Genomic DNA, 21,665 nt, shown 5'->3' on the forward strand with positions numbered 1-21,665 from the left:
TGCTTCCAGGTGGACCAATAATGGAATGTTTGCTTTTCATGCAGATCTGTTATTTTATTAATGTGCGCTGAAGCGATGCACGCATCTGAAGGACCAGAGTGAATGTGAAAGTTGTGCTATAAGACCTCACTTTCTGCTTCTTTTACAAGTACACTAATGCATTTTTTTCCACTGTTTTCTTTGCTCTTTTTTTAAGATAAAAGCTTTGAGAATGTAATTAAATAGTCCTGTCCTATCTCCTTCCCAAAAATGATGCTGAAGAGACAACCCTTGCAATATGCATTTCAAAAATGGGGGAACAGAGACACAGATATATTAAGCAATCTTCCCCAAAACACCCAGAAACCCAGTGGTCAGCCACAAAAACATGGTTTGAAAAAAACCTTCATACCTACGCTATCTAAATCACATGTGTTCACTCAATAATGTAGAACATTGCATAGTACAAATTAAAATAACACTTTTATTGATATGCTTAAACATAAACCATAGGTAACATAAAAAAAATCAAAAGATAAATCTATTCCTTGATGTACATAATAGACAGACATTTCATTTTTTTTCTCAGTAATCACCTGGAGTGGATTTTTGTCTTCCCACTGACCTGTGTATCAGCCTTTGCTTTATGTTTTTTTTTAACTGTGTTGATTTGTTCCCATGGAGTCTAAGGACTGTGATGAGCACCATGGTTGTAGTTCTTCCTAAAGCCTAACCCCAAAAGGAATTTCCACCCAAACACTGTACAGAGCATTGTGTACCTCTGCAGCCTTCCAGATGAAGCCCTGACAGATCCCAGCAGATGCAAGGGTATTAACCTGGAACGCAAAACCACAAAGTTACAGGTTCCTCTAGTACACACTCCTTCAAAGTCATGGAGGCTTGGAAAAGCCACAAAACTACCAAGAAAAAGTAAGATCAGAACTCAAAAGATTTCTAACAAAGATAAATCTAATACAGGTTTATTCTATAAATATTTTTTTCCTGTCAAAAGACAAAACACTTACAGAAACACATAAGAAGTATTTATTGGGGAAAAAAAAATGAAGCTACATAAAATTACAAAGGATCAACTGCTTGAATTTAACTTGAGCCTTGCAAAATTGCGCTGTGCTCAGTCCTGTCTGTAAACCCACCACAGTTCCCTCAGTGCAATCACTCTGATTCTCTCTTGCTTTGTAAAAGCTTTTGTTAATCACTCTTGTCTTCTCCTTGGTAGTGTCTGTATTCTGGCTTCAGCTCCCAAGTGTTTTTGTGGGTCCCCTTTACATTGTAGATGCCTATTTCTCTTAAAATTTCTTTCAAGTATATCTGAAAAGGAAACAAAAATTCAAATTATACAGGCAGGCAATTACTATGGTTCCTACGCATCGTCTCACGATCTGCTCAATCACATCAACTTGGTTGATAAAAACAACCCATGGACAGCAAGGTTGGCTGATTGGCACGAACTTGTGGGAGTCTGTGACAGACTTCAGTCCCCAGGCACCAACAGGGATTAGAGCACCCCAGGTGTAACACCCACCCAGGAGCACCTGAGCCACAGGTGATGGCTCCCGGGCAGTCCCTGCACAGCTGTGCCTGGCTGCGAAGAGGCAGGTACCAAGTAGTTGGATGCTCCACGGGCTGCCGAAACGAGCTCCCAGTGCCTACTCTGGGAAGATGATGCTGAGGTTCTCTCAGACATCTTCCTCCTGCTGGAATTTCTGCACCTGAGCTAAAAGCTCTTGGCTTTTCATCTTGCTTGGGCTGAAATTATTTTGAAACTCCCTGCCTTATTCAGATCCCATCAAAGGCCCAAGCTGTTGGTTTTCATGCCATTTTGCAAAGCTTTAAGCATTTTACTATGGCCTCATTTTTAGCAGAGAGCTGAGCAGGTGCCAGAGAATTTTCTAATACCTTCAAATATTAAGGCAAGGAAGAGAAATTAAGAAAATCCAAGGAAAGCTATGATACCAGTAGTGTAACCTTTGACACAAGACAGCTCACTAATATCACATTCCTCTACTCTTTGTAATAAACACCAGTATTTTGTTTCATTTTTTAAAGAGCTGTTTGCCTGCTTGTTTGTTTAAATATTAATCAGGACTGACTTGAGCGGGTTGCCATGGCAACCACAGACCACAGTTTAAGAACCCCCACATAAAATTCATAATTGCTTTAGTCTGAGACATTTAATCCTCTTTGAGTGCATAAATTGAACTGGAGTTACTGGAACCCTTGTATTCTCTTTATCTACAGTTCCACTAAGTGCAAATATCAACATATACCAACTCATTAAAAAAAGCAAGTATTTGTTGATGACATAGGAAAAAAAGAAAGGCCAATTGCCTGGTCTCTTTCTTACACTCTTCTCATTTTTTGCTAAATGGAAAATAAATAAAAAGCATGTTTTCAGTCATTAAAAAATGTCTCTTTTAGAGAAACCAACCATTAATATCTCTCCCGGTACACATCAAAAATCCACAGAGAAAAAAAATCCAGATCCCATGCTAATGACAATACTTCATTTGGACTCATGTAGCAAAATTACTCTTAAAAACCTATCCCAAAGCAATGAGGGGTGTTTGATCAAGAACTAGGAAAGATGCCCATAACAAATGTGTAAATAAACTACTTTCTTCGGGTGTTTCTTCGAGCAGAGTGGCTGCATGCAGGAGCCATGAGCGGGGAGCAGGGAGTTCATTTGGCACTGCGGGGATGGCTCTTCAGTCTTCGAGGGTGCACGATGCAAATCCCAGCAGGTGGCAGCAGGAGATCAGTGCACATCTCTTAGCACACCTTTCCACAGCTCATCTGTTGCCGAGATGCTGTCATTATTTGAGAGTCAGGTACCTAAGACAAATGTACTCACTACAACAGCAATTAGTGCGCAAACATTTTTGTTGCGATGACACTGCTGTTGTGTGATGAATTTTTTAAAAGGTGATGAAAGCAGGTGAAAAAGTGATTTCCACATAGGTGTGTGTAGATGTGTATACCTGCGTATGCACTGCACTGTTTGCAGTCCTTGTGTATGTGCACACGAGATAGCTTTCAGGAGTGTCACCCACAGATACTTCAAAAGATGGCAGAGTGGGTGGAAGAAACACTCAGATTCAAGGTTAAATTCTGCTCTAGACCACACGAACAGATTAATGAGTACTGGAAAAAACCCACAGAATTGCACTTAGTCCCATGAAGTACATCCATATGCAGTTTCTGGGCTGAGAGCCCCTGTCTGCATCTGGGCAGCCAGGTCACAAGGCGTGGCGATGCCGCCGGGCTCAGGCTGGATGAAACCGCTGTGGCTGCCAGTGGCTGGCTCCTGTTTGGTGGCACTCTCTTTGGGTGCCATTTTGCACGAGGCAGTTCTCACCTCTCACTACTTGCTCACATCTCTAAACCACTCACCCAGTTAAACAAAAGGTTAGTTTTAATTTCAACCAGTTTGCAGACTCAATTCCACAGGCAGTTCTGCTTCTCTCTAGGCAAAGCTTCCAAGAGTTTTGATTCAACACCGTAACAAAACGAACAAAACCCACCCAAACTGAACAGTGAGGTAACGTCCATGTCACAATTAAGAGCACTTCAGTGGAGACTGTGAACTGTGGCAACTGAGGATTTGCAACATATTCTTATTTGCCATCTCCGCTGCAGAGGGAAAGCAAGCAGCAGTGGTTTTAGGGAGGGCAGCTGAGAGTGTTAACCCAAAAAATTCACTCTGCTTGCACAGACAACGCTGAACTGTTGCAGCTTTTAGACAATTACAAATCAGGGCTACTCCTGCTGTACTGTACCATATTTGAGAGCAAGTGGATGGATGAGATGCATTCAGGGGACATTCTGATTTTTCCTGTAAGATCACTCTCCTTCCAGAAACCAGGACCCTCCTGGTTGTGCCAGGTTGGCCTATATATCTTGAAGCATACTGCTCAGTCTGGTAGTATATGATTAAGAGAAACCCCCCATTTCCTCAAGCGATGCCAAATACTGACTTTTAGAGCCTGGGAGTGCTAATCAGAGGCCCACAATTTCTTCTCAGAAAGGGATTCAATATATTTATATACATATAAATCTAACACAGAAGCTAATATGTAGGTAATCTGTTTCTACATTTAAGGCATCCTCTGCTCTGTTACACATTCCCTCATGATTTTTTCTATAAGAAGTGAAATGTTATTATAAAATTATGGAACAAACATTTCTGAGGAGTTAATTTCTAAGCTCTGACAACCCTTCTGAAACTTTGAGGGGAGACACCCCCCGATCCCCGTATTTAGCATAACCATTGTTTAAAGCTGAAATAAAAGGAAAAAACTGCAAACAACATATCCCATTTAAAAAAAATACAGTTCATAGTAGACCACTGGTTCCATACTGATTCCATTCTTCACATATATTTGATTGCTTACATAAAAAGCATATTATGTTCTCAGCCATGAAATCCAAATCTAGAATTACTGCAGTATTTCCAGGGAACACTCAATATTTACATCTGGGTGGGTGGAAACAGATTTGCCTACTACTGAATATTGTTATTTTTCATTAAAAAAAAAAGGAAATAAACCCAGGTTTCCCTATATAACTGGTTTGCATTCACAATATCCTTGCTTTGTGATTTCATGATCGTAAAATAAAGATGGCAGCAATTTCCCATGTAACATGGAACACATTCTGTAGCGTTTAATTTACTATTTACATTTACCATAATGTAAGAAAAATACCCTTATTTATTTGTTACTTCACCAAGATGTTCATTCCCTCAGATAACTGTGTTTTAAATATTATTAGCCAGTGATGTAAGCACCTAGAACTTCATTTTAACAGGAGCTGAGGAGACAGCAGCAGCAGCATTTTTTTTTCCTCACGTCTGAAAATAACCTCAACATTTAGAAACTCAAAGAAATTACATACCCAGTCAATCTGAGACAGTATGACAGAAAGTAAAGCAGTGAACACGCTGCAGAGATTAATTAGAAGCCAACCTCTGTACAGCACAGGCAAAGCATGCCTATTCACCTGTTGGCATTTTACTTTTTTTTAGCAGGTATAGCTGCTCTGTGAACAATAAAGTCACAGTGGGCATTAGGAACAGATACACCGTCTGAGCAGCAGGAACCAAGGGATAGTATTTTTAAATGGAAATGGATGCTGTTAGCAACTCCCTACAGAAGTTTTTAATGGGAACCCAGATGGTAAATTAGGATAGCTTTAGATGAGGGGGTAGATGACATACTGAAAGTTCTGAATTTATCACCATACTGGCTACCCAGTGAATGAAGAAAGGCGTCAGAAAGAGAATTCTGGTATTTTTTTTCTCAGGATGTCCAGGTTTGAGGAAGCTGTATGGGTGCCAACATCTATGGCAAAACCCTATCTGGAAATGAACACAAAACCCCTAACTCTCGCACACAGCTCCAAACTGAGAATGCACAGCCCACTCAGGAGCAGAGGGTTTAATGGTTTGATTAATCTCAGGAGCCCTATGGGACTTTTATCTATCAGTAGAGATACTCAAACAAGAAACAGAGATGCAAAGATATAGCACAAATAATACGTGATGTTGGGTCAAATTAGTCTACAATTTCCTTTTAGCATACCTGTATTACTACAATAATTGAAAAAATAAAGGCTAGATTTGCTGAGAATAAAGTACACAGCATTGATTGACTATGCTACAGGCAGAATATATTCAGGAACATATGATGACAGTAGAGATATATAGACAGGCATAGAAATTCATCATAAATGTAATAGAATTATTCATATGAGGTATTTTGCTTTCTGCATCTAATCTAATAACTACCCTATACATTTAATCCTTAGGGCAGTCACTAAGACAAAAATTGGATTAATCTTGCCCAGCTTTTGGTGCTTAATGAAGAAACTTTTGCCAGAAGCACAGCTTTTCCAGGCCCCTTTTAGCTGATGCAGACAGGTACATTCAAGAGGTAAATCACATCACAGGAGGAAGAGAACTTTTGTTCTCCCATGGCTTAAGTGGGACTTGTGGGTGACTATTTCCAGCTGAAGTCATGCCAGATGGGATAAATCTGCAGCTACTTATAATCAAAGCAATCAAGATATTGATTGCCACATCTATCTCTTAGCAAAAAAAAAAAAAAAAAAAAAAAAAAAAAATAAAAAAAAAATCTTACAATTATCTTGCTACTCCCTCCATATCTTGCTTCTATTCCTTCCTCCGCCTCTTCAGTTCCCATTATCCACACACCTCCTTGGCCACACAGATAAGGAGTTGACTCATTAGATAAATGAATGGAATAGAAGACATGAATACATTATCCAGCTAGTTTCTTCCAAGGTACTATAAAACCATGAACCCACACGTATTTGTATTGGGTAACATCTTCTTGCAGCTTCTTAACCAGACTGTGCACCTTGTACAAATCCTCTGATACAGATCCACTTAATTCTAAACGTGAAGAGAGAAAAACCAGTACACATCTCCATTTTTTCTCCTCTTTTACAAAGGAACAATTTTTTCCATAATCCAGCTGTTAATGTTCCTTCCTCTGCCTTAGCTCTAACAACTTTTGAAATTGTTGCTCTATTTAGATTTATAATTAAGTCCTTTTAAGTTTTCTGAAAACTGCAGCTGGGTTGAGGATAGATATTGAAGTGAGCAGTGAAAAACATCAAAAGCACCAAAGATACTTCATGTGTCATTGTCTCCCCCCTACTCCCGCGTGGTGTGCTCAAGGAAAGCTTGAACAGGGGAAGCATGGAAAGAACCGGAAAGTTAGGGTCCGTAGATGAAGGGGCTAGCAGAGACTGCAGGATAACAAAAGCATCACATAAGCACGTGTCCTCATGCTTTTGCTGTCTGTGTATCAAAACAGTGTTTAAAAAACCCCCAACCAATTACCAACCCCCTAAACTCTTAGTCTAGAAATTATTGTATTTGTAAAGGAAATCAAGTGTTTTGGGGGATGTTGACATGATGCCTGAGCTCCTAACATGTACAATGCATGTATTTAATACATTCCATGAAATACAATTTTCTAGATCCACGGAAAAAGAATAACCCCTGTTGCTACGCCAAGATAAAGTTCAGAAGCTGAAGGAAGGGCTTACCACTCACTTACATAAGCTCTCCATTGCCAACAGCAACAGAACTAGGCTGTTACTTCAGTGAGGATGGAAGTAGCATGGAGACGTGAGCATTACAGAATTTGGTTTCTTGTATTAAAGCAAACCTAAATATAAGAGACTATGTAGGTTACTTAAACCACCTCTGTCAAGAAAAAGCATACTCACTGCAATGCTTGGTATCATACGCAGCCCTAAAAAAACTTGATGATTTCTGCTTGTTGTAAAACATTTAGAGAGCTGGTTCAAAGACACAGAGTATATATGAAACTCTTCTGGATATGGAAAATACACACAATAGTAACTACTGAAGTTATATTACAAGACTACTAGTACATACCACTGGCTGTTTGGTTATGTCCACCAGGTCTTTAATATTGTAATACTGATGTTTCTCAAAGGCTGAAAAAAGCATGTCCAACACTTGTTGTTTATCAGCTCGAGCCCGTTTTCCATCTTCTTTCTTCTTCTTCTCATATTCAATCTATCAGATACAAAACATGTTTTAAAGACATACATATATAACGCTGTATAATTCTCAGTGCTGAACATTAAGACACAAAAAAACCCTTCTATTTAATAAAACACTGTTCAGTGACTCAGTGCTTTTCATCTGGAAAATTTTCTTTTGAGCACTCAAATGTTCTCTAATGAACATAAACTAAGCATTTTGTCTTCAGCACAACAAGTTTTTCTGATATGTATCTCTGCTTTATCTAGTAAAAAACCTCAGAAACAGAGCCTGCATGATGTGCCCAGACTTGGAGAGAGAATTAGTATTAGTACAGGAATCCAAACTGAGACAGTATTTTCACTCCACCTCTGTTGATACCAGCTTCTGAGGTATAATGACAAATATCAAACAACCTACAAATTGCCATACTCAGGAAAATCCACAGATCAACATGGCTACATCCTCAATCACAACAACAACCTGACCAAAGGATGCTCCAATGGCCCTTGGACACTGTCTCATCTGCTTCAGAAACAGCACTCATGGCAACCACTCTGTCAATATAAAACCAATCTTCACCAAGTGAAGACACACTTTGAGGACGTGGACGGTATCTCTTCAGAAGAAACCTGGGTAGCGCACACAAAGTTACGGTAATCAAAAAAAACCCCTTTCAAGCAAGTAGAGGCCCCTTGTTGTCACACCTCATCCTAATTCAGCAGACATATTAAAAAGTACTTAACTATTATAGGATGACACAAGATGACCATATATTTTTGCAGAAACTTTTATCACCTCCTGTGATGGTGAAATTGTTACCCCTCCCCACCCTTCCTTGTTGGGCTGCATGGTGCCAGGTGTGATTCCAATCCTCCCGATTGCTCAGAAACTGTTATAATGGCCCATCATCTCCTGATGGCCTGGCACACCTGTGCCTGGGGTATGGTCAGATGGGAACAATAACAGAGCTGCACATTCATCTAATTCTTGTACAACTGCCAGAAGGCACCAGAAGTTATTTGACAAAAGCCAACTATCTTGTACCCTATAAACTGCGACCACCAGGGAGACCCTTTGAGCTCTTCTGGATCGCAGTGGGCCTGTGACCAGCATCTCCCCTGAGCTTGGATGCCTCTCAGGTACCAAAACCCTTAAGGTGTAGTCTGCTCCAGATGGAAGGCCAGGGCGAAGTCCACCCGCTCGAGTCTCAATTATTGCCCGTTGAGGAATGCCAAGGTGTTGTGAGTATTTGCTCTAAACCCGAGGGAAATTTTCTTTGAGCTAGCTTCTCTTTCACCCGTTCTTTCTCTGTTTATTGGGGTGTGTGTGTGTGTGTGTGGGTATGTATCCTTGTTTCTTTGTGTGTTTTGTCTGGTTTGTGTTCATTCTACATTATCCAAACACCTTTGTTTCTGTCTGTATGTCCGTTTTGTGTATGAGCATGTATATATGTATAAATTAAGGTACCGTTAAGTAAGTCAAAGTGAATCTTGTCATTTTAAAATCTGTGAATGAGTCACTTTTCTTTCTCTCAGCATTTCTGAATTATTTTGTAATGATAAATTGCTGTTAGTTATTAATAAATCTAGATTTCTTACTAAATCATTACCGTTGTTGATACTTTCATCCGCGACACCTCCACAAATATTTCCTGCATTTCCTCAGATTCCTCATCACAAGCAAGATTTGCACAGACCAGCACACCCCAAACAAACCCCAATTACCACAGAGCACCAACCGCAAAATCTGCCAGCACATCACTCCATCCACCCTCAGTACCACTCTTGATAATAGAAAACCATCAAGCTCCTTGGAACCAACAAAGGTGACCCAGAAGGCAATACAATTCATGTAACCATCAAGTGCTTTCAGGCAACCTGTGGGTGAATTCAAAGCAGCAAAACATACAGCATAACTGATGCATATGACCAATAAGCCTGACTGCCACTAGCATTCTTCTGTATGGGAGTTGTTCTGCCTCTGATGTCTCAAACCTGATCCTAAAAAGAAGACCTTCAGAGAAGAAGCCTAGAAATGAAAATTCACAGTTCTACTGGATACTAAAAATCTTATTTTTAAGAAGAGAGATTAGTTTTATGGCACAATTTATTTTTTCCTGTTTTCTTGCCAGCTGACTCCCTTCTACGCTCTGAGTGAAAATAGCCTGTCTCTTGGTACCTGTCCCAAAGTGGCTAAAGACTATTACCACCTTTGCCATTGCTCACAGATCTCCAGCCAGCTAACTCCTCTTTCAAATCCTGAAACAGATGTACATCATTAAAGTGAACGTAGAGCAATTGTTCCCAACCTGTAGCTTGAAATCTGTTGCTTCTGCTTAAAACCCAAGATGGGCTTGGGCAATCAAATCCTTGTCTGCTTTTCCAACTGTATGTTAGTGTTATAAAAGATACAACCTTTCCACACAAATCCACACAATTGATTTTTATCCACTAATACATTTTGTTGTAATTATTTAAGTCTTTAGCCTCTGCATTTTAAAATAAATCATCTTCAAAACAGTAATAGTTTTGTAACAATAACAAAATGTAGCATCAAGTAAAACAGTTTCCCAGTATCTTGGTTGCCATGATCTACAGAACTGCTACACCACAGAAACTAGAATAGGAACATAAATCTAGGACACTGGCCTTCCTATAAACAACAGTAAGTCAAAATATTTTCTTTTTCTAGAAGTCCAACAGGCAATTCATTAGCAGCCTCTGTTGACCTACAGGTTTTAACTGTAAGCTTTGGAAGCCCTGCTGTAGATTAATTTTCTGTTTCTCTACTAGTATAGTCTCACTATGCAGTATAATGGAAGTAGACTGCATCTAGTTGTAACCCCATGAAACAGAACTGCAATGGCACTGAAATACATATGAACAAGTCTACTCAGTTGACACACTTTAAAACTACAGTCTCCAATTACAGTCAGGATCCTTTAATACAACAGAAAATTAAGACACCGTAATATGACATAAGCTGAATTCTTTAGCAAAGCAGCATGGCCAGGGTGTAGTCAGGGGTTACCTCTGTTGGTTGCAATTCCACCAACAAAGCAGTTGGCCAGTTCTCTGGGTATGTTCACACAGTCACACAGCTATTGGACAAGCTGGATAAATCCCATTCATCTGAAAGTCTACTATGACCTGCAGCACTACTCATGTCCTGGTACGTGAGCAAGGGTTTCTGTATGAAGCACCTAAAGAAATGATACAAAGAGTGGGGAGGAGGAGGGGACTGGCCTCTTGCTGCATGAAATGTAGGATGAAGTATGAGATGTGTGAGAATGCTACCTGCGAGATAAGCAATACACTATATCAAATGTTCGATTGCCAAAAAGGTGTTTGCATCTGATCTTCAACTGATCTGATGCCAGTCAGTTTGCAACATTTAAAAATGCCTTTAATTTACACCTGGCTTAAGTCAGAACTTACTAAGGTATATGATGAGCACGTTATATTTTTCCTGCCAGAGAAACCATATTTTCAGAGCAATCATCTACCATCACAGTCATTCATGTTCTAACTCAACACAATGGTGCAGGGACTTGCTGCAAGGACACAGGTGCATCCTAAGGACAATGAAGTATGCAGGGTTTAAGACATGCATTTAAAATTTAATTTAGTATGAAGCTGTCCCTTTGGTGTTAAAAAAATACATGAGTATGTCACATCTCAGTCTGAAGTTGATACTCCATGCTAGTGTTGAAAAGCACTTATGATCCCATTGCACTGTATATTTCAGAAGTCTCATTTCCACCCACAAGAACAATTTTGGTTTCTATCTTGTAATATCCTTTGTATTTGAAAACTGTTTCTTTGCTTTGTAAGCTGGAGAGAGTTAAAGGGAAAATCCACTGTTGCATATGTAATGAATCTGACAGTGTTTCAAATAAACGAATGAGTAAGATCATCACGAATATGCCAGTATCACCATTTTACATGGAGTGAAACCAATGTAGAGAAAATACCTGGCATGCACAAAGTTGCAGACAGTGCCAGGTTACATTGTGTTTTCAGAAGAAAATGCATAAACAACAGCAACCCAAACATTATTAAATAGAATAATCTAGTTGGGTACAACAAATAATTTTTGGACCTGTTTGAAAACTTTCCTTTTGGTAGTTCATGGTCAAACACAGGAATTACTGTCCTGTAGGATACACTGTACCACATGGGAAGGAAAACATGACTACAACTTTATGGAGTCTTCTTCAAAAATCAAGACATCAACACTGTATTCTTCTGGAAGCAGAGTTTTCTAATTAGCCACTGCAATCAACTGCAGTGGGCTTTCTTGAGCCTGAGTTTTCAGCCTTTTTTGATTTAGTGATCCTCAGAATTTCCCAGTTTCTCTGTGCAATTGCTGATCAGATCACAGCTGATACCAGTAAACAACACTCTACTCGATTTTCAGTAGAGCCCTGTGCTGTTTGAGACAATGGCTTATGGGACACCAGGACTGGGGACATTAAAAATGTTTTGAATATATGCACATGAAAACATAAAGAGGAAAAGATGAATTATCCAGCCTTAATTTGTTGCCAGAAAAGCATCTGACACTTTAGAGGTCAAGTCCAGAAGATGGTAGTATAGATGAAGGCATCTGCAATGCTTGACTGAGTTCTGGGTTCCTGCATACATCTGAGGTCACTTTTCAATGTAAAGACCTATGCATTTGTTTTTGAGGTTAGCATCTTTTTTCTGACTCAAAAATACACCAGTTGAAAGATGCAGTGTGAAAGATAAAGACAGTCAGTTACAGGCTGCATCACTGCCACAGCAGCAGCTCCTATGTCTGTTCTTACCAAATCTTCTGCAATTTTCTACTTCCTCAAATAACAAAGTCAAAATGAACAAGAAGAAAAACAGAACCAGAAGCAAACTACAACCTCCTCAGGTGGAAAGTCAAGCTGAAGTGGTGGAAGAAACCAATCTCCTTTTTTGTTTTGTTTTTAAAGAGCAAGAGCAAGGCATTGAAGTTATTCTTTCTGTATGTAGCAGAGCTATGGGAATAATGTGTAAGTAACCTGGGCATAATGGGAAAAGCTACTGGAGCTCAAGACAATCCGAGAACAGTAACAAAAAATCCATGGTACTGCTTGTACCTCTTCAGATGACATAATAGCAAAATGTGCTTAGCTAGCAACTAGATACGAGCTACATCTCTCTGCATGTGGAGAAAAAAACCCTACCTCTACCTACTTTAAAATTGATGCTTCCTACACAAAGTAACAATAAAACACAAAGGAATAAAATAACAATAAAGAAATTCTCAACATTATCTTCACTGATGTTAGATCTCTGACAGGACTATTTTACAACTGGGTATAAAATCCGAATTATACAAATAATAGTCTCCTGCAAAATAACATGAAGTAGCCTTTCTAACCAAACCACAACTTTTTTTTTTTTTTCCCCTAGTAAATCTAATGCCCAGAATTGTTCTTTTCCTATTATTTTAGTTCCTCGGTTCACTATCCCCAGTAGGAGCTTCTACTTTACATTCTCTGGATGAGCTTAAGTAAATCAGAGAGGAGTGTTTGTATTCCCTATACAAATGAAATATGAATAATACTCTTAATCCATTAATGTATAAAATCAACTCGTACAGAAAGCTGAATATCAATTCCTCCCTTTGTGGAAAAGTTATTTGCAGCTGGTGTCCCAGTTGCCCACATTTTAATTAGCAACACTCTAGCATCTCCCTCTAACTTCAGCAACAGCTCCCACTGTTGTCTAAAAACACAGAGCACATTGTGAGGTGCTGTTTAAAAAAAAAAAAAAAAGCATGGTATCTGTTGCTGTTTTCTTCTCTTTGTCTTGTGAATACACTGCTCATAGCAACCTACAATGCAGCCTTTCATTTTTTTTTCCTCCACGTTTTCTTTGCAAACAGGATGTTTTCTGCAGCAGGCTTAAAGCACTTTTTGAGAGTCATATTACAGAATGCATATACACTGTAAACTAATTAGATTTCTTTAAAACTGTGTGGTTTTTAAATTTAAAAAGCATTAAAATATGATTTGATTTCAAGGAAGGACCATTTTAGAACAAGCTATCGAGCATAGAAGTTGCGAGTTTATCCCTGCAAGACTTCATACAGAAATCAATTTCTCTTTGTTTACCTTCCCAGGATGTTGCTAAGCTTCTGAAAAGCTGCCAAAATTGCCTTCTTGAAGGTATCATTATTACTGAAGCTGATGTATTACACTTTGCTAACACAAAGGTGATAAAGAAGTGAGACTAAATCTAAAGTTTCATCTGAAGATGTTTGAAAGAAGTCTTAAAAGGTCTTCCCATTCCCTGAAGCATGGGTACCAACCTCTATAGTATGGGAGAGTGGGAAGAGGGGGGACCACAAAGACGACTCTGGAGGGGTAACCAGGACCACTAGAGAACTTTTCTGCTGTATTACAGAACAATTCCAGCTGCAAGAATATTAATATTGCAACCTTGTAAACGTGTACTATTTACAGATATACAGAAAATGAAGGTCACTTTCCCAGAGAAGAAAAGCTAAGTTACAATCCTAGCATATACTCTAATTGAATTGCAATTTTTTTGTAATAAAAAGGTAGGCTTAATATAATTTCTTGCAAAAAAACCCCACCACTTTCCCCATCCTGGTATTCAAACAAGCTATTGCTATTGCCCATTCACATGTAATTTATTTCTCTCCTCCTTTCTGTTTTATGTTCATTTATTGGTATATGGTGCAGGCACACTTTAATATTCTATCATCTCCTCCTTCAGGAAATGTTACCCCTTTCTTTCTTAGTTAGTAGATACTAATTCTTTGCTCAGAAACTCCTCAGAATATGACTGAATGCATCAGTTTGTACATTTTTTCTTGTTTCGTGTGAAAAGTATTGTCCCCAACAGGGACTGTCACATGATTACAAGCAATGCAGCAAGTTTTAAGAAAGCAACTGCTGCTTCAAAACAGCAGAAAAATGTAACCAAGAAGTTAAAAAAGTTAATAGACTTGTTCTCCCCATGTACATCCTTTCAGACATCTCAACTGAACCTTAATAAAAGATTTAATGAAAAGAAAGATGTTGTAGAAAGCAGTTGTGCCTGACCCTTTAGAGTGGCTCAAATACAAGTATGGCCTGCTAGACTTTTCCCATCAGAACACCTTTAAGTTAGACATGAAAAGTGAACACAGTGTCAGTGGATTTCCATGAGCATGGACAGATATGCATAAATAAAAATGAAATAATTAGGACACAAGAGCATCATAACTTTTAAGAAGCCTGGTTGTGTCCTAGTTATACCTCTTGAATCTCACACAAGACTTAAATTTCTGTAGTGATAAACAGCAGTTTGCAACTGGAATAAAGATTCAAAGACTGTCTCCAGGTTGAAGTCATAGTGTTTTAACTATGCTAGTGTCAGGGAAATGGCACAGAATCCCACTATAAAGAGAAGCTATATAGCACTGTAGCTTATTCCAGAAGTAAAGAAGAGAATAACAGTAACAGCATAAAACAATATACTCATATAAAATTGCATTTGCATAGCAGGATATACCAGTGTGACTATTTTGGTTAAATGTCATTCCCTTAGCTGAAATAGTTATATTGGTATGATCATCTATGTATAGATCAGACTTTGAACAGTCACTACTACAAAACAGTCCCATGAGAGAGAAACGATTATTTTTGGTTCTGTGGAAATAGACTGCCTTTCAGAATAATGCTTAAATATCATCCAGTATATTGTCATTTGTTTTATGTAAATAAAATCTTAATAAAAAGTGTAAAAGTTTAAATGACTAACACAGTGACTCATTTTCAGTATGACTTAACATTTCTCACATTCAACAGTAGCAGCGATTATATATGCATACAGACAAATTACTCAAAGAGGATCTTTACGAAAAAGGACATTATAGTTTGTATGTACATCAACTGATCTGGAACAGCAGTGTGGGTGTAATATTGACAAAGCCAATGATGCAAATAACACGTACTACGAAGGTATGAAACTGTGAAAAATTATCAGCCGTTATTCTTTTCTACTTGTTGTCAGTTCCTGCAAAGGACTGCAAACCAATCACTCTTTTCAAATCTTTAACCCAGCTCCATATGATATTTTATTTGGCTCAAAGGAGTGCTTCCACATCTCATCGCAAAAAGCCAGAACTGCCTTTTATCCCCGAAATTCAAAATTACATATCAAAACAGACTAGAGGAAGAATGTAATAAAGCCAGTAGAAAATGCTTGGGTAAAGGGAGTTTGCCTTCCATCAAGTAACATCAGAGTTAGAACTGGCAGACCTTAGCCCCAAGGGTGATATTATTTTTGCGACAGAAAGAAGATCCCCAGAACATAAAATCAGGGAAAAGCCAGGTAACATAGAGCATTTCCAAAGACAGTGGCCAACTGCGAGTGAAAAGAGCTGCAAGACAGCAGCAGAGCAGTTCTGGAGTCCTAAGCCAGACTGCTCCTGAAGAAGAAGGGAAAATATTGAAAGCTACTTACATTATACTGATGATTAGCCACCGGTTTATAGTTTGTGGTTACGGCTTTGTCCAGCTGCTGTGATAGTCTTACAGGTTTAGAAGACTCTTCTATCTGTAATCTGCAAAAGAAAACAAAAAGAGAATAAAAAGTTCAGACAAGCACACACTCAAAATTAATTCTAAAAACCTGCAAGTATGAACCAGTCCTTATCAAAGACAGCTGCAAACAAATCATAAGGCAAACCTGATGCACTCTTCTGAATTAAGTTTTTCCTACTCTATTTTTGTTCAAGGACACTAAATTTTTAGGACTATATATGCTACAGAAGACACTGAAATGCTGAAAACTAAGCAACTGTAAAGGGAAGATACTAAAAGCCATGTCTAAATAAAAGTTGTATTCCAAAAGCTTGACACTCAGGTGGAAGAAAAGCCCTTGCCCTTAGAAAAAGTCTAACCCAACCCAAATTAACCAAGAATCTCCCAGTTTACTCAGCTGAGGGCTGAAAAAGCTATTTGATTCACCTCTGCTGACTCCTAGAGCACAGCAAAGATTGGACTTCATGACTTTCTTCTGGTTATTTTAATGTAAAAATATAAATTTCTGTGACCTTTCTTTTGGCACTAAAGCACAGTAACAGAGCACAAATAACTGTTTTACAAAAACTTCTAAAAACATGGAAGATAGAGAAATCCACCCAGGTGCAAATCAATGTACAATCAAGTCTCAACCATACAGTCAACAATAGGTGACCTTCAGTCCTCTTCGGGAAAGACTCTGAGGTCAGAGGTTGAACACATTTTGTCAAGCTCATCCCCATGCAATTTAAAGCTTATGTGTATGATGGTGTAGGAGGAGTGCTCCATTTACTTCAGGTTTAGCACTCAAGAACGACTACTTGAAATGAAGATGCAAGAAACCAAGCTACGTAAGGTGCAGGGCAACATCCCTTCAGGGAAAATAGCACATACGATTAATGTTATTCCAGTGAAGTTATTTTGTTTCCAAACATGTATCTTACAGGAAGAAAGAGTCCATTTTCACTAAACACAATGAGATTTTTAGACCAATATATGTACAGTGATGTTTGCTTCTTTCAAAAAAATTAATATGGTGACATTAATACAAATAATAACTACGTGTTTACTAATGTAAAACACCAATTGATAAAACAGACAGTATTTAAAAAAAATGTGTTTAAGATCACTGATTTATTTTTGTAAAAATATATCACGCAAACAAACCCCTAAATTTAAATTCAGCATGCTTCTGATTTGACACTTGAACAACGTAAATAAATGACATTCGAAGTAAACGTTAAGAAATAAAATCTCTAGTTTTAGCAACTGGAAATAAAGCCCATCATCATTCACAGCTTGTGTGGCTGGACAGTATTTGCTGGCAGTTTTGTCTCATGCATAGATATATCACAAAATCACTGAATCATCTAGGTTACAAAGGACCTTGAAGATCATCTAGCCCAATCGTTAACCTAACACTGCCCGTTCCCAACTACACCAGATCCCTCAGCGCTATGTCAACCTGACTCTTAAACACCTCCAGGGATGGGGACTCCACCACCTCCCTGGGCAGCACATTCCAACGCCTGACAACCCCTTCTGGAAAGAAATGCTTCCTAATATCCATTCTAAACCTTCCCTGGTGCAACTTGAGGCCATTACCTCTTGTCCTGTCACTTATTATTTGGTTAAAGAGGCTCATCCCCAGCTCTCTGCAACCTCCCTTCAGGGAGCTGTAGAGGGCGATGAGGTCTCCCCTCAGCCTCCTCTTCTCCAGACTAAACACCCCCAGTTCCCTCAGCCGCTCCCCGTACGACCTGTGCTCCAGACCCTGCACCAGCTCCGTTGCCCTTCTCTGGACACGCTCGAGTCATTCAATGTCCTTTTTGTAGTGAGGGGCCCAAAACTGAACACAGGAATCGAGGGGCAGCCTCACCAGTGCCGAGGACAGGGGTCAGATCCCTTCCCTGTCCCTGCTGGCCACGCTATTGCTGACACAAGCCAGGATGCCACTGGCCTTCTTGGCCCCCTGGGCACACTGCTGGCTCCTGTTCAGCCGGCTGTCAATCAGCACCCCCAGGTCCCTCTCTGACTGGCAGCTCTCCAGCCACTCCTCCCCAAGCCTGTAGCGCTGCTGGGGGTTGTTGTGGCCCAAGGGCAGCCCCCGGCATTTGCCCTTATGGAAACTCCTCCAGTTGGGCTCAGCCCATGGCTCCAGCCTGTCCAGGTCTCTCTGCAGAGCCTCCCTGCCCTCGAGCAGATCCACACTCCCACCCAACTTGGGGTCATCTGCCAACTGACTGAGGGTGCACTCGATCCCCTCGTCTAGATCATCAGTAAAGATGTTAAACAGGAGTGGCCCCAAAACCGAGCCCTGGGGTCACCACTCGTGACCGGCTGCCAACTGGATTTAACTCGGTTCACCACAACTCTCTGGGCCCGGCCATCCAGACAGTTTTTACCCAGCAAAGCGTGTGCCCATCCAAGCCACAAGCAGCCAGTTTCACCAGGAGAATGCTGTGGGAAATGGTGTCAAAGGCCTTGCTAAAGTCAAGGTAAACAACATCCAGAGCCTTTCCCTCATCCAATAAGCACGTCGCCCTGTCACAGAAGATCAGGTTTGTCAGGCAGGACCTGACTTTCATAACCCCATGCTGACTGGGCCTGAGCATCTGGTTGTCCCACATGTGTTGTGTGATGGTACTCAGGATATAAACTTGCTTCCTCTTGAATCTCTGTAGATTTTTCATTTGTTACACAGTTTTAATTACCCTTAAGCAACCATCATCTTGTATTCTACATTTCTAAATCAGGAGAAGGTATATCAGTGCCTTCTCTGTCCAAATGTAGCATATTTTTTCTTAGCCTGAAGGAAAATCAATTGGAAGGTAAATGAGCAATGAACTCTTTTTACCCCTGTTCTGGAAAATAAAAGTAGAAGTTTTTATCACAAGAGTTTATCTTTTGGCCTTCAATCAAATTAAATTATTTTAAAGATTTTGCTGATCTGGTTACCAGCGGTCTTCTAAAGTCCCATTTCACAGTGGCACCGGCTAATGCTAAATCAATATCTTTTCTCCTAAATCTTTCTCTTCATTGCTCTTTTTTTTTCTTTTTTTTTTTTTTTTTTTTTTCGTCTCAATGACTTTATTTTTAAATAGTTTGGCTTTATTTTATATTTTTTAAAAAATTCCTTGCAGTTCTTTGCCATTTTTCCTATTGTTTTAAGCTGGACAGTTTTCCAGTCCTCCTTCTCCCCCATTGTACTTATTTTTCCATCTCACTTGTCCCCTCTCACATTTTTTCTTTCCATAAAGGAGGTTTCCTGTTCAACCTCTTTACTGATATTGCTCCCATTCATGAGATACAGGCTCTTGGAGATGCTGGGAATTCCTGTCTCTCCTTTCAATTCCAAGGCCACTGCACCACCTTCACATGGACCAGATTTAGATATCTGATTTGTGATGTTGTTCCTAAGTCCTTCTCATTACAGCTGCAGCACAGGTAAGTGACTGACAAGGTTCACAACAACACTAAAATACATCATCCCGTTTTCAGGGAGCACGGTGCTTAGAACAGTGGCATTTCTCCATGATTAAATCCTCCTTGCACTGGGCTTTACATTCAATGTAAATTTACATTTACATATAATGTAAATTTACAATATCCTCAATTTCTTCAGGAAAACAGCCAAAGAACATTAGCCCTTCAATGATGAAATGTCAGAACACTGAAAATATGGACTGAACACCTCAGACTGTCCTCAGAAGGAAAAGCTTTAGAATGCTGATGTCAAACTGCCTCCAGCTTCTTAATAAATTAGATATTTAAACGTGCAAACAATTGACAGCTCTGTAGCCTAGAGCCTGTTGTGAACTTCGGACACCATTCAGTGTTGAAGGTCTCTTCCTGTTCTGGTATTTTAAAATTACAATACAGGAAATTTCAATCCCCATTTCAGTGCAGCTTCCATAAATTAATCCTTCTTTCATAAAAGAACACCAGCAATTTATTTCTTAACATTTTTTCCTTGCCATGCAGGATGGGCATTTCAGTTTATTTTAACCTGCTAATTTCAAAACAAGTAGAAAACACAGAGCTAATGCACTTCTCGGAGGCCTTCAGAGGTTGATGGCATCTAACATGTGAAGTTCCCCAGCATACAATCTTGAAAGCAAACAAAACCTTCTTGCCTGCTTAGGAAATGGAAGGGAAGCCTACCAAGTGAAAATGGAAATGGACAATCTAAGTTTGTTTGTGAAATGGCAGAAGACTTCAGAAAGATCTACATGTACCAAACAACAAATATATCACCTACAAATATATTTGTCTCTGTAACAAATTCCAGATATATCCACATTGTACTTCAAGATTTCTTGTCAAAGTTTTCCAAATTACAATGCACAGATCTCAGATGGTCTTTAGAAAACTGGCTAACAGTACAACGTTAACTTTTTTCTGTTTCTAGTGGATAAATTGCCATAGTGAGAACTAAAAATATATTACATTCCTAGTATTACTTTTTAATGCAAGCAATTACAGCAGTTGCTACATGCTAATATGAAAATCTAAATGGGAAGCATGGTGACTCAGGAGGCAAACCTTTTTATTAATATACATTTATTCTACACATGAATCTTGCTCTTCTCTCTAATGGCTGCCCTTCTCATTTCCTTTTCTGCAGCTTACAAGGCTTCCTGGAGAATGACAGAGCCTCAGGTTGCCTTTCTTTCACTGGATTTCCATGCAGAATATGGTCACACAATCCTATGTGGAACAACAGCTGCTGTACATCTGGAGTTAGCCTCCTCAAAATGCACAAATACAGGTAAAGGACCTGACAAAGGAGCTACAAACCCCAAATTAGCAAATGGTTCATGTGTAGGTGAAGCACTGAAATTTGCTTAGTGCACTACAAAGGGTAAAGACAAATAGCCTGTAATCATTTTGTCCAGATGACTTGTTGGTACAGACACTATTTGCTATGGTGTGTTTTGGTTGTGTTTTTTTTTTTTTTCAAAAGCATGCCATAATTCACCCATATTCAGAAAGTAGTATGTCTGGGTGAATATAATTAACTTTTAAAATTTGTATAGCTGTTGTTTGAAAAAAGTTGATGAAATATATATATTTATACATTCTAGTAATTACACACTCAAAAATTTATAACAAAAGCTAAGAATTGGGCATTATACTAGCCTTTTAGATTGATGTTTTAATGTGTTACAGGTATAATTATTTTTAAATGCTCATTTCTTAAACAGAATTTAAAAAGCAATATTAAACCAAAATATTATGAAGCATTTTATACAGGGGTTTCTCAGAGTGGATCTGCTGAATCTTAATTGAAACTGTTGGTAGGAAAAAAGAAAGAAAAAAAATCAATATTCTGAGTCACTGGTGACACTGATTTAAAGGAGCAGTGGCTTTTTACCTATTACTCTTTATTATGATTTGCAAGAGTGTGACAGTTAAAAGCCTTAGTTATGGCTCAGAACTACATACAACTCTCTAAGGAGTTTAATTTTCCACTTGAGTCTTGTTGAAAAAGCTAGTGCCATAATTCATGCTAATATCTGGCCTAAAAAATAAAAAGAGAATGCAGATCTTTTTCCCCCCAAACTGCCA

The 21,665-nt window shown here is 39.1% G+C and overlaps 1 protein-coding gene across 1 annotated transcript in view; it reads right to left on the reverse strand.

Moving 5' to 3' along the window:
* Positions 1 to 445: 445 nt before the first annotated feature.
* Positions 446 to 21,665, reverse strand: part of GTF2F2 (general transcription factor IIF subunit 2) — an 84,842-nt gene continuing 63,622 nt past the window's right edge. The window contains exons 7-9 of the mRNA XM_026866609.1: positions 16,036 to 16,135; positions 7,430 to 7,573; positions 446 to 1,308 (exon numbers count right to left, since the gene is read on the reverse strand). Of these exons, the coding sequence (XP_026722410.1) occupies positions 1,189 to 1,308; positions 7,430 to 7,573; positions 16,036 to 16,135 (364 nt within the window). The 3' untranslated portion in view covers positions 446 to 1,188. The remainder of the gene's footprint in view (positions 1,309 to 7,429; positions 7,574 to 16,035; positions 16,136 to 21,665) is intronic.

The sequence above is a fragment of the Athene cunicularia genome (genome assembly GCF_003259725.1).
Source record: "Athene cunicularia isolate RWA chromosome 1 unlocalized genomic scaffold, athCun1 chr1_part1, whole genome shotgun sequence".
NCBI classification, from domain to species: Eukaryota; Metazoa; Chordata; class Aves; order Strigiformes; family Strigidae; genus Athene; species Athene cunicularia.